This window comes from Saccostrea echinata, unplaced genomic scaffold (assembly GCF_033153115.1).
Source record: "Saccostrea echinata isolate AGI-Se365-2 ecotype Australia unplaced genomic scaffold, CSIRO_AGI_Sech_v1 ptg000029l, whole genome shotgun sequence".
In the NCBI taxonomy this organism is placed as follows: Eukaryota; Metazoa; Mollusca; class Bivalvia; order Ostreida; family Ostreidae; genus Saccostrea; species Saccostrea echinata.
Genome location: NW_026889778.1, coordinates 9,286,664 through 9,301,497, shown reverse-complemented (window position 1 = coordinate 9,301,497; position 14,834 = coordinate 9,286,664). Strand labels below are relative to the sequence as shown.

The following is a 14,834-nucleotide window of genomic DNA, read 5'->3' as shown; positions in this document are numbered from 1 at the left end:
GGGGGGGTTAGGGTTCCGGACCCCCCTGGAATTTGCAGAGTTATCAAAAGTATATTCTGAAGCAAACAAAAAAAAATACTTTGCCCCCCCCCCCCGCATTTAGAAAACGTGGACCCCACTATCACCACCATGGAAATGAATTTTACGTTTGTTTGTTTGTTGTTGTTTTTTTTTTTTTTTGTTGGCTTAGCAAGAAATTTCTGGGTTGGATTCACACGCTCTGATCTTAAAAGTTCTCTAAGTGTGAATTTTTACAAAAGGCTAATTTTAGGTTATATTTTGGAATTTTCAGTTGTAATACTTTGTGAATATGTCATATAAAAATAGTTCATTATTAAGTCAAAGAACCTCTGGTGGTACGGAACGGGGGGGGGGGGGGGGCGTCCACAAGCCGACCTGTGATAAGGACAACACGTGTTGATGTGCATATTTACAGCTAGGAAATTCTGATTCATTTTTTTTTTCCCGAGAGTTATGCTCCGTTTGAACTTTGAAGCTTGTCCAGAAGGTGGACGAACAAGGCGAGCAAGATGAATATTGTGCGACAAATAAAAAGTCAAAAAATAAAAATTATGATAAATTTTTCTTTGATATTTTATTTAACAGTAATTTATACTTTGTGTAAGTTATTTCCACAATTCGCAACAATCTCAAAATGACTATAAAAATTATTTGTCTTTGAAATAGCATACACACATCAAAGAGGTCAAAAATGACCAGACATTTCTTCATACTATAACACAATTTTTCCAGATGCGTGAGTCTTCGTTAAGTTTTTTTTTTTAATATTATAATCAAAGTATGCTTAAAAATGTACAATTTTTTGGTAACAAAAAAATGAAGCAAAGACTCACTACAATTAAAAAGTAACTTTCATGACACAACATTCGTATCTTTCCGATAAATATTTGAAGTCCATTTAGTCAGCGGTCACATCACAAACACGAAGGCGGTGCTTTCTATATCGGGCTTTAATAGGCTATACTTTTTTTCTTTTTTCTGCTTGGATTTGAACCCAAAGAGAGCACATTTTTTAATCATAGAACGATTTTTTTTCCGAAAGAATTTTCAGCAGAAAAGTTTTGGTTGACATAATTTCAATAAGAACTTTACTCTAAATACTAAATTTACAAGTTGAATAATACTTTTATAGATTTGAATTAGTTATTGGCATTTTGCACACCTTGTTCGCCCATCTCCGTAAATATACTGCTGCAACAGTTTACCAGCACAACACATCTGAAACCGCTCGACAGAGTTTCATGAAACTTTGTAGTGACTATAGTAGATAAGGAGATACTGTGTAGACGTGCATATTCACAGAAAATTTCGCTTGTTTTTGTCCCCCTCCTTCGCGTAAATTACCTGTGACAAGACCTTTCAAAAATACCGGTATTAACATTGGTTATAACACTTGAATGCGAGAAGATAGAACGTTCACATTTGGCATGTGCATTACCTGTGACAAAAAGTTTCCGAACATGCTAATATTTTTGCCCCTATGACCTTGACGTTTCACCTAATTTTCAAAGAACATTGATGATAACTTTTGAACGAGAGAGGATACGCCGTTCATATTTTACAAGTGCATTACCTGTGACAAGAAGTTTCCGAATGTGATATTATATTTGGCCCAGTGACCTTGACCTTCAAGTTTGACCTTATTCTAAAAAAAAATGTACCATTGCTGATAATTTAATTTCGAAGAAGAGAAGATAGGGCATTCATATTTGACGTTATGCATTACCTGTGACAGGACGTTTCCTTTATTTTACCTTATTTTCTAAAAAAAATTAAAAAAAAAAAAATAAATAAAAAAAAGATCTGGAAAAAGAAAAAAAAAATACACTGCTGCTGCTAATTTTTGAATGAAGGAAGATTTTATTTATTATATATTTTACATGTGCATTACCTGTTTCAAGACCTTTCCAAATGTACTCTGGTTCTTGACGTCATGACCTTGACCTTAAAGTTTAACAAACAGTCACAGTCTTTTTTTCATTGCTGATATTTTTTTTAATGAGAGAAGATAGGGCTTTCATATTTTACCAGTACATAATCTATGACAACACCTCCCAGAAAGGTATATCATTTCTGACTCATGACCTTGACCTAGATGTTCGATCTACTTATCAAAAGTTTAAGTTTGGCAATAACTTTTGCTCCAGAAGAGACAGGGCTTTCATATTGTTTTTAACGTGTGCATTACTTGTGACAAGCCCTTTCAGATTGCATTATGATAATTATTTGACCTCATGACCTTGATCTTGAAGTTTGATTCAGTTTTGAAAGGCTTTAATCTTTGTCGTAACTTTTATTAATTCAATTATGTATGATGGAAAGGCAAGACAGGACATACAAACAAGACAGTTACAATATGAATATGCCATGCATAATTCCATCCCAATCATAAAGTGGGGGACCACAATTCTTTGAATTTGCTTAATTTTTCCCCCTACGAGTTATGCATGATTTTAACTTTAAAAGCCAAAATATACTATTTTGTGCAACTTATGAGAACTATTTACATGTGCTTTTAAATGATGAAGAGAGGCTGTTTTCTATATTGGAAATGTTTTATTTAGCGCACCTCTGGAGATCTGAGACTGCATGATGTGACAAACACCTGTAAAATGGAGGGGGGGGGGGTATTTTTGTATTGCCATCCATTATGTCTAGTATTGTCAAGCAATATGGGAGCCCATGAGCTTGCTCACTTTTTTCATTTATTCGTTTTTTGTTGTTGTTTTTTTTTTTTGTTTTTTGTTTTTTTTGGTGACATATAATATATACGTAGTATTTCTTTCCAATTTAAATGTTTTTTTTTTTTTGGGGGGGGGGGGGGTCATTTTACATTTATTAATTTATACTGGGGGCTGTAAACTCGTTGTTTTCCAAAAATATTAATGATTTTTCGAATACCTGTATTATAAAACATCAACACAGATGTATGTCGTAAATTTATCAAAATACTAGAAAAATTCAAGAACACCATGGAATAAGGTCGATTTACGTTAAGATTCTTTGTGTTCGGTAATAAAAATATCAATGAAACAGAGCCCTGTGATACTCTACTAGAACTTCATCGGAACTTTTCCATCACATATGTGTATTGAGACAAGGTTACGTGTATCCTTCCAAGGTTTTTCGACTACTTGCTACACGTTCCTCAAATACATCTATTTTGTTTTTCTTCGTAATATATATATAAAAACATTCATAACATTAACATTATCTTGTGAATTCTAAACTGTTTTCAAAATGTCTTAAAAATAAATACAACAAAAATTGTGATATTGACAATTGAAATGATTTCCAACAGAGTTATATAGGATTAAACACCACTCTCTAGAATCTTGCACAAATATCTGGTTAGGTACTTCAATGATAAATTCTTGGAAAAATCATATACATGTATTATTGAGGAACGTGTCGTCTGACCTTAAGAGCATGATTATCAATATTATATTCCTCAAACATTTCCCAAAACTTTAAATGTTAGAAATTAATGCCTTATCAAAATCTCTTTCGAATTTTTGAATTTTTTTTTTTTTTTTGGACTGGCCTTTCTCCCTGATCAATTTGGAACATTTTATATGGAGACAACAACATTCTCTTCTCTCCTGAATTCCTTTTTTATCAAATAACAGTGCTAGGAAAACTCTACCCTGTGTTGTTTTTGTTCATACACATTCCAATTCCTTTTAACTCAATTTTAAATTCATCTATATCCTTTTTTGCTATTCTCAGTTTTGTATGACCCTCAGTATTATGTCCTTTGGGGGTGAGGGTGAAGAGGGCAGAAGATGAATGGGGATTTATTTCCCAGTAAACAGTATTCCATCCCCAATTTCCATATTCATATGTATCAACATGCAATTAGATCTACATCAAAATATATAAGTAAATATAGCATTTTTAATTTCTGTATTCACATTTTTTTGTCGTACAAGTATGGCAGATCATTTCATAAATATATCAGATACTTTTTGATATATATATATTTAAAAAGAAAATCATATGATAACATAATTAGATATATGAATACATTTCACGGATCTATAATTGTCTTATTATTAGTCTTTGTCAATGTCTGTTGTAAGTATTTGTAACATACATTCTTTGAAAAAAAAATGTGTACTTAAATAATGATACATACACAAATTATGCACCAATGGGTACTCACAATGACATGTAAATTAATTGTTTATGTATAGAAGAAAAACATAATAATTTGTGTTAGTATAACTTACAATGTATAAGTAGGTTAATTTAAAATAGGACATTATATTCATTCATATCTATATTTTTACTAAGTAACATATAAAAAAGAATCATTTAAAATTAAAAATTTTAAAGAAGAATATCAGAATTTAAATATTATTAATCATATAAATTGTTGCAGGTACATAACTTTATGGCATTGCTTTATGTAACCTAATAATTGCCCATCAGAAACAAATTTCACTATCATTTACAAGTTCAATATGTATAAATAAATTTTATAATGCATGTAACTTAAAAAAGCAACCCTGTTCATATTTCATTCACATCTGTATTTGTAATACCCATTATATGTACTGCATTCTCAGTTCTACGTTTACCTTCAAGGAAAAAAATCTTCCCTTTTAATTCATTGAATATTCCTTTAACTTCAAATTCTAAAGAGTAGAAACATGTGGTACTGTTACAAAAATAGGTGATACCTTATGGAGGCTATTTTAATTAAATATATTACTTAATTTTTCTAAATCGAATATTTTGGTAGGTACAATCCTAATTTCAGCCATATAAAAGTACCGTGTATCAGCAGATTTTGAAAGAGCCTGATATATTATAATTTTGTACATTAACATTTATATAATATATAAGTCAGTAAACAATTACCTTTTTTTTTTTTAAAAAAAAATCACAGTATTAATTTATGCTTGATAAAAGTATCATTTGATCTGAAAATAAATAAATGTTTTTGGTGAAAGCTATAAAATACATTTAAATATGTTTAACTTTATGCATTCAAGTCAATATGATGTAAAAATTGTATATTTTAATTTATTAATTAGCATATCTTCATAATTGGAGTTGACTACTCCTAGCACTTACTGCAAAAACAAACAAAATTATTTACATATACATAAGTATAGAAAGAAAAATTAATTTTCTCTGGAGCATAATTAGGATGAACATAAACTACCACCAACGTGTTGAAACAGTCCATTATAAAGCATATAAAGTAAAACAATGCAAATTATTAATATTAGAGTGTACTTAAAATAAATCACAACAATATAAACATCTGAAACTCAAACACAAAAATAGATTTTTTTTCTTTACAACCAGTAACAAAAAAATTAAAATGATATCAACAAAAAAAGAGTCGGTTTGGCAAGATCTGAATTCAGCACAATGAACACCCCCATAGAGCACCTATTGTGGTTGACCTAGTTATAGGACATCCTCCAAAGATGTCCTATATTTCACCTTTGTGCCATAGGCCTAAATTTAGTGTTGTCAATCCCCGAAGCTGCATTATTCTCTCCAGCCCCACTGTTGTTATTCGGGTACACCCATACAAGTCAATGGACTGGAGGTTTTTTAGGTGGTCTGCTATTAAACTTAACCCTTTATCAGTAATTCTAACACACTGGCCAATGTTCAAAGTCGTAATATCTTGCAATGTATTCACCAGACGGCTTAGTCCATCGTCACTTATGTTACAAGCAGATAGGCTAATGTTTCGCAAGCTGAATAATCCTTGAGCTAAGTGGACCAGGCCTTCGTCCCCCACCTGGTCACAGAAACTGACGTCTAGACTTGTTACGCGCGAATTACCCTCTGCCAAGTAACCAAGACCAATGTCACTAATATTATCACAGCTTCGAAGGTTTATTTCCCGTAAAGTCTGCATTTTTGCCAAGAATTTCACACCACTATCTGTCACACTTCCACAGAAACTTAAGTTTAAAGTTTTTAAATTAACAAGACCACTGCTTACATGCTTTAAAGAGAGATCAGTTAATTTCTGGCAATCTTGTAATCCCAAGTTTTCTAACTCTAAAGTTCCAGCAGCAGCATTTGGACTGTTACCTGCTAAATGGCCTATACCGGCATCTGATATGTGTCGACAACTTCGTAAATTTAATGTTTTCAGTTTCCGCAGGCCCCAAGCGATCAGCAAGAGACCAGTGTTTGTAATATTGCTACAACCACCTAATTCCAGCACTTCTAGATTCGTTAAATACTGGGCAATTCTTCCTAAACTATTGTCTGTAATTTGCTTGCAAAGACTAAGGTTTAGAACCGTCATGCATGGCAGATCTTGTGAAAATGCATGTCCGAGTGCATGATCCGTCACCACAAAACATCCGCTTAGATTCAGCGTCTCCACGTTAGGAATCCCTACCACTACGTCACGTAAGCTGCGTTTCAGGCTGAGAATCTGCACCCTTTTAATCCCACGTTTGACCAGACTGGGGAACAAAGACGGATTTGCCCGGCGAAGATGTAGTTTTGCGCAAACTCCTCGCCATACGCACCGGTTGTAGGCGACATCTCGCCATTTTACACATACCTGCGCAACACGACCTTTGTCCCTGACACTCAAATAACTAAATATAATCGTTAAAACTTCAGGAAATAAACATGAAATGTGTTGATTGGGCTTTCCGCCCTTTCTTTCCATCTTGCATGGCTTCCGTGTTGTGTCACGTGACTGGTATCGTTGTAGACGAGCACTTTGTACCATTTAAATTTTCATTGGTTGAAAATATTTTTCTGCGCGGTGAATTCAAAATATTCCGGAAATATATGAGATAATGCGAAAAGTCAAAATTGAGCAATTTCTTTTTGTGCCAAAAGGCATATAGTTTTTGCTCTATCCGTCCGTCTGTCTATCTGTTTGTCTGCAAAAACTTTAACCTTGCCTATAACTTTTGATTGGTTTTAGCTACGATCGACTTTCATATTTCACATCTGTGACAAGACCTTTCTTTGGGTACCAACGTATTTGATCTCTTGACATTGACCTACTAAAATTATCTCAGTCTCGGCATATTTTTTTCTTTGTTTTATTTAATCGTTTGCTTGTCTGTTTGTTTTGGGCTTTTTTTTTTTTTTCTTTTTTTTTTTTTTTTTTTTTTAAATTTTTGTTTTTGTTGTTTTTAATCTGAGAGATTGTTTTGTACATGTAGTTGAGATTTTCAAAACCCAATCCTTCTCATGTATATGGGTTATATCCTTAAAATTTTATTAATTTAAAGTTTAAATTAATTGTATATAAAATTTATGAATTAAGGAACCCCTCCCCGAAATAGGTTTTGGGATTGGACAAGTTGATTACACGTTTTCCCTTGTCAATTTTTTTCTTTTAATTTTTCTTTTTGTATAAGTGAACTCGTATGGAACCCCCATCCCACCTCGTAGGAAATATCCTGGATCCATGCGTGATGCCATGTCAACATTGTGGTTATATATCGACGGAGGGGTGATGTTGAGGTATCTTTTTGGGTTCAGTACGTATAAGATTTTAGATTACACTTTGATCTGGGGCCATGCAATATAGCAACACTGTATGCAAATACTGTCAAGAGCAGCTAAATGATGTTGCAATATGGGGACATTTTATTGACATTTAATAAGATAGAGTTATCTCTCTTAGAGTAATAGACTGACAGAATCTTGTTGGTAGAAGTGGTTGTAAGAGGAGAGCACTGTCACCGAGCACAAACTAAGCTTTCCTTGATCCAATTTCAACTTCAGGTTTTACATGAGATATATTGATCACTGTTCTTTTATGTTGTCATCTTTTTCATCCAAAAAAAAAAAAAAAAAAAAATGAAGAAATAATCTAGCCGGATGATTTAAATTAAAGACCTCCCACAATTATTCCATCTTAATTAGTGTTTCAGAATCGGACGGAAAACACTATCGATTATCGAATCGAATCTGAAACACCATTTCGATTCATAATCGAAAATAATCGGAATTTTCAGATTTCTTACGTTTCTTTTTATTTACGTAATTAAAAGCCCTGTATTATGTTTTATAGTTATAGGCCCTAGTGTCTAAATATAACTGATAAGTACAATTAAACATAATTACATTTTTACATGTTCAATTTATTTTCAATTGAATTGAATTGAAAGTATATGAACAAATCTGTCTTCCATAATTACTTTTGTTTACTTAACTTGTATGTATTTCCGCCATTTCACGTGTATCTTGTACGTGTTGTCTTTGTATATATTGCACATAGAACCTCATGTACCTTTAAGTGGTCTGAGAGAATAAATTGAAGAACTATAGGAAAAGATAAACACACATAACAATGCAATTCAGCTACGATAATTCATCATTGTTCATCGATAACAATAAAATTTATACTCAATCAAAATAAAAGGAAATTCGATTCCATATTTCTTTTTTTTTTTATTCTTTGGCAATAAATATTCTTTCGATTTTAATTTAAATAGTTTTATGGCTCTATGGGAGTCAAAGTTATTGCAGAGTAGGTAAAGCAATAAACAATTTCCATTTTTAAAAATCTCTGCATGATATCGTGTTAATAAATAATCATATGAAGTACGGAAATACCCGCCCCCCCCCCCCGTCCCCCGATGGGGGATGCAGATATGTTGCACTATTTCACTAATATAGTTTCCAAAATTTAGATATCCCTAATTAGTTAAACCAAGTTATTTGCCTTTCATGCAGGTAGTATTGTTAGTAAAAAGGGAGTGGATGACCTCTAACTTTTTTCGGAGATTATCTGTTACTTTTAACTCAGTTTAAATAAAATGGTCTCAATTGTTAAGAGTTTTGTGTGTTAATCTTTGTGCGGCGTTACATGTAATCGTCAGTCTGATTTAAGTTATGCAGCTTAAATAAGAATTATATGTAGCCTTTAATTGTTTTTGTGTCGTTTTACCAATTTACATGACAAAAAAGTTTGTACGTAACACCTGTCTAACATTTACAGATTGTATGATAACCCTAATATGTCAATATTGTGCTTCTGTACACTCCGGCAATAAATGTTAACATAAACCTAGTCTCTCTCAACCTCATGGATTTTAGTTTGAGGACAAGGTCTTACATTTTATGACACTATTAACACTTATACGAACTTTAAGGTTGTTTTTAAACCCGATGAATCGTGACGTCAGAACATTTTGAAATTTTACAGACGATATTAAAATTCCCTGGTAATCGGGGGACTAAGATTCAGAAACACGGATAAAAACGGACTATTTGTCAAAGAGATTTGGTACCAGGAATGAACATCTCGGGAACAAAGGTTTGGAGTTCACATAAATGTGCTACATTTTTTTTTATCACTGTGTTCTTTGTTTGGCATCAGTTGGTATCATTTAATGCCATGAAGCCGTGTTTTTTTTATGTTTGATAATAATTTATTAACCATTTAATACGACTTAAGGACAGTTATAAATACATGTATCTTAATTCTTTGTACCTCCTGGTACCAATCTCTATAATTTTGTTTTAGATCGTATGTATTTTATACAGTGCAACGTCTTTGATTCTGCTAATTCTTGAGAACACGTTAAACAGGTATTTTAATTCGTTTTGTACATAAAAAGTCTTCTCTAGTTAGGTATTTGCACATATACATATACATGTATTTGTGGTATATCTGTTAGACACATATAGATTTTTACTCTGCGCAATATTTTGCTAAGTTCATACATACAGGACATTACGCCATGGCTTAATCCCACAGCGCAAAAATATCTCAACTACATGTACATATTATGAAAAAGGTGAAGATAACGAATTGACAGAATATAGTCAATCCCAGAGATCCTTTAAACAAAACGAATCGTGAACAAGATAAAATCATGGGACCCGGAAACACCAGAAATGGAATCAGGTGCCAAGGAGGAGTAAGCATCCCCTGTTAAAATTAAATCATTTCATCTCTCATTTCAATAATGCATGTGTCGCATAAAATGCTCTGCAACAATAAACATTGAGTAACAGTAGATATTTTGCGAGTAACTATTATAAACAATTCCTTCAGCTATTTCACTGTACATAATATACAAGGTGTAATTAAACAACCGTTTTTTTTAATATATAAAACTGTTGCTTCAGGGCCAGATTCTTCGAAGTTCAAAGTTGTTTTCCTATATTCCTTGAATGGCTTTTAGTATTTTTTGCAAATCTTCTCGTAAAGATAAAAACAATGCTGCAAACATGTCAGTCAAATTCACGACCTAATCGATCATCGATGTATGAATTCTATGAATTTTCCTGAAAGCTTTTTATGTGACACAGTTTTGACAATAAAAGTATTGATAACTATAAAAAAAAATTAAAGAACAGCAATATCATTAGAAGTAGTAGAAATTCCCTGATTGTATAAATATAATATAAAAAAGTAGTATAATTATACCAAAAGAACATGTAGATTTTTTTTGCCAACAAAGGTAACAATTAAGGATGTACCTTCATATACAATGTGCACATACACAGGTTCAACACTAAGTAAGTGACATACCAAAGAATTCCTCTGTATTTGTTACATGTACTCTATACTACTAGTATTTGCCTTTCGACAATACATTTATTTCTATATTCATATTAAAATAATTGATTGATTGATTGCATGTTGTTTAACGTACGTCTCATTTGAGAAATTTTCATTCATATAAAAGCGTCACATCGATAATAATAATCTCCTTACTTAAATCTCCGGCTTTTATTATATGGATAAAACATAGGATTTAATTACAAACTCAATAATTGCATATATATATATATATATATATATATATATATATATATATATATATATATATATATATATATATATATATATATATATATATATATATATATATATATATATATGTATGTATGTATGTATTACAAAAATTTGTTTCGAAGATTCCTTGCACTGAATTCATTTGTAACCTACAATGAACCTTTTGTTCTTCAAACTGCTATTTAATCAGGATAAATGTGTTATAATCTGTTATATACGTGTAATTAATCCTCATTTTAAGACTTCATTATTCTTCTTCTAATTATGCAATCATGCAATTACATCTAAACTGTCTTGAATGGAATTAAAATTCATAGCTTTTTTGTAGTTTTTATTTTTGTTTTCTTCTTAATTTACTTCATTAAATGTATTGACAAAATACATATTTAAAGTGAAAAAAAATGGCCACAAGACCATTCAATCTTTACAAACGTTCACGTTGCTGGAAGGGGAGTCCATGTACTCCTTCTATTGAATAGACTACACTGTGTAAACATGCACCGAGAACTAAATCCTCTCTCTATGTCTTTTATTTCTCCCCGTGGACTTAAATATATTGAGTGACAACATATATAGTCTATAAATATTTGTCACACACTGAAAAGTTAAATTCCAAACATTTTACAGATTAGGAATATATTTAATGATGTATTGAAGAATGCATCTACATGAGTGATACAAGAGGACGCCCACATTTTACATACAACCATTTCAGGAGCACATCTCCCTCAAAAAACTATTCACTTATTTTTCACTTGTTTGTATACTAAGACTTCTATGCATTAAAAAATATCTTGGTGAATGTATCTTTAGGACTGATAAACATATTTTATTCGGATGTAATAACGCATAACAAAAAAGGTTATATGTATGATATAATTACATCTACTAATCCCTTCACCTAGTCATTTATAGTGCAGTTTGTACAAAAATATCATTTTGGAATATTATTGCTGCAGGATATGAGATGATGCACCATTAAACTGTTTCACTTGAAATTTAGTTAACATTTGAAGCAAATGTATTTTTGTATTTTATGTCTCTTTTTCCTGTCCTTTGAAAGAAATAATGTATGATGAAGGATTATCGTAATGTCAACACCTGAGAAAGCTTGTAAACAGGAGAAAAAACAGCTTTAAATTCACACGATCACGTAAATGAAAAGACAATCCTTGGGACCAACACTCAATCAAATATGTGGAATTGATCAGCAGGTGAAAATATGTATTATATTATACCCCCACAGGTCTGCACTCTGGGAACATCTAGAAATGCATACAAATGATTAGTACAGACGGAAATTTACATTTTGTCAGCAATTTGTCTGAAAAGAAAGAAAAAAATATGCCCGTATCTGAAATTCTCCACACTATTTTATCTTTTCAATTTTCAATGAGATCGATGAAAATAGACACAAAGCAACATACGCAATACAAATCACGTGTAGAAGAAGTTTGTACTTCATTTTAGATTAAAATGAAATGTAGAAATATTAAATAAAAATAGTCCGATATTACAGTAGAGAAATAAAAATATCTGTTTCTTTTTTTATTTGATCCCTGCATATAATCAAAGACCGCAAGCAGAAGAATTTTGTAAACATAATTAATTAAAACTCGGGTTTAATTGTTCCAAAATATTCAGGTCCCACGCAGGTAGGTAACCTTTCATACAAAACAACAATTATTTTTCGATTGCATGTATTTTTGGAATTTTATTACAAAACTTTGTACTGTAAATAAGTAATTGAATGCATAATATATTCCGCATTGTTTGAAGTTTAATTGAAGACATCGCAGGCAGGTTCATAACGGAAAGTAACGCCAGCCAATTCCTTTACTTGGCGTAAATCATTATTTTATGTTTGACAGTACACATCTCAATTTTCTAACAGCTACATACCTATGACCGGTTGCAGGTTTTATTCATCTCCATGTGAAAAAACCCTAAATAAATCATGAAATGAATCAATTACTTTTTTCTTTAAAAAATCAGAAGTTTTATACAGGATCTAAACTATGAATCTACATTGTTGATTGTCGTCTCTTGGCGAAGTAACACACCGGATGATTCCGTCGCCTTCATTAAGTTAGATGAGGCACGAATCGACCGAGGTGTGCCGAGTGAGTACTAGTTACAACCATCACACTTGCTCAACGATATCATATATTTCAAGTATCGTTTGATAGCATTATATATAGTTCAATTTCACTCCATTTATCCATCAATCACATTCAAACTAACATACATCAAGATTAATATATACATGTACATCATGCATAGTTTCAAGTACATTTGTACATTTTAATTTTGTGATTGGCTTCGGCAATTCCATATGAGACATCCATCCAGAAAATGTAATTATATTCGTGCATATTACGCGACGGACTATGTGCAGTATCTTGGTTTGCTATATATACATGTATATGGGTTCCTTTACATGCAATTCTTTCATATCATTTTTTGTGCTTAAATCACTGAAGAGATTAAAAAAACATTTTTTGGGGATGATATTATATGTTTCATGCAATATGAAACAAATTTCTGGAGATGTGCGCAAGAATTTGTTACTGGTTCCCTGGCAAAACCAACGAAGTTGTCTCGGATAATTTTCAAAAACGAAATTGATTTTTTTTGAACGGCAGCGACTGGAATCAAAGGGCAGAAAACCAGTTAGCGGCATTTGTGAAAAAAATAATTTGATAACAATTATTTAAATAATTAATTAATCAATTATTTAAATTAAAATAAAGTTAACTCATACATGAATGTAACAACATACACAAAAATGGCAAAGTTATTTATGTATCTGATGACGGAAAATGTTAATTCGGTCATGAAGTTGCAGACATCTGAGTATAATTTAATTTTTCTTGTGACATTCTACAGACGTTAAGCATAAGAAGAGGTGAGAGGCTTACACTTGCCAATCATTTTCTTAAAGGAATACTTGTCTTAATTTGGCCGGTCCGTAACTATATACATGTATTTAGTTTAAGAAGTATTTTATTCAAGATATACATATAAGTATATACAATGAACATGGATTGAGCAGCAGGCAAAAAAATGACCTATATTAGTTCTCTGCATTAAAGATCAAGGTACAAATCATGGAATGTTACAAACTATACATTAGCTTGCCTATAACTACTTCTGAGCTATGAAGTTACAAAAGCAAGGGGTAGGTTCGAGTTGTACTTGATTTGAGAAAGCTTCATTACTAGTTCCTTAATCAATGTTTAATGTATATCAGTGATCATTATTGACATAAAATCATGCATACAGTTTTGTTTGGATATATTTTATCGTATATTTAATACAAAGGGATTGGTTACAAGTTCTAACAACTTAGAAAAACCTTTCCCTGTAATATATACAATGATAACAATGATTGTTGAACGAATTAATCACAGTTGTAATGAAAATATCAAGTTATACATGTTATACATACAAATATATATACAAAATATTTCAAAGGCACTTATTATAAGTTCAGAGTCAACAGTATACAACGTACTTGTAAATAATTACACAACGACAACAATGCTTGCCACATACTAATAATCATAATCATATAAAATAAATAAACTTCAGGCATTATAAAGATTTAAAGTTATATATATCTATAATAATCAAAGAAAAACATTTGGGGATACATGTTATATGTCAAAATCTACCCGAATTTCGAAGAAACTTTTATTATACGAATAAACTGCATACAGTACACATCTTAGACGAATCATTTCAACTGGAATAATTTTGCAACGGAAAATTAATATTACGAAATCTTTGACTTCTGATTTTAGTTCTTTAGGATTTTTGCTTATAAAACAGGTTTTCTCAGAACCTATGAAATCTTAGTTTCACTCATCAACATGCCAAGATAATTTGTATGTTTTTTTAACGCCCAAAAATGGAAGCCGCATTATAAACAGGTGTGTGATTATTATGTTATAAAAGATCCATAAAGTGTTTTGAACTATTCATCAAACAAAATGAAAATTTCTGAGGTTTACCCAAGAGAAAAAATTCTTGTAAAGTCAGCGAT

At 31.5% G+C, this 14,834-nt stretch overlaps 1 protein-coding gene across 1 annotated transcript; it reads right to left on the bottom strand.

Moving 5' to 3' along the window:
- Positions 1 to 4,898: 4,898 nt before the first annotated feature.
- LOC133195575 (F-box/LRR-repeat protein 14-like) lies at positions 4,899 to 6,707 on the bottom strand. Its single transcript, XM_061331458.1, has one exon. It carries the CDS (start codon positions 6,680 to 6,682, stop codon positions 5,471 to 5,473), a length of 1,212 nt encoding a protein of 403 aa, XP_061187442.1. The 5' UTR covers positions 6,683 to 6,707; the 3' UTR covers positions 4,899 to 5,470.
- Positions 6,708 to 14,834: the final 8,127 nt, after the last annotated feature.

Excerpts from the sequence above, each read along its gene's own strand:
- LOC133195575 (XM_061331458.1), bottom strand. The coding sequence starts at position 6,682 with ATGGAAAGAAAGGGCGGAAAGCCCAATCAACACATTTCATGTTTATTT.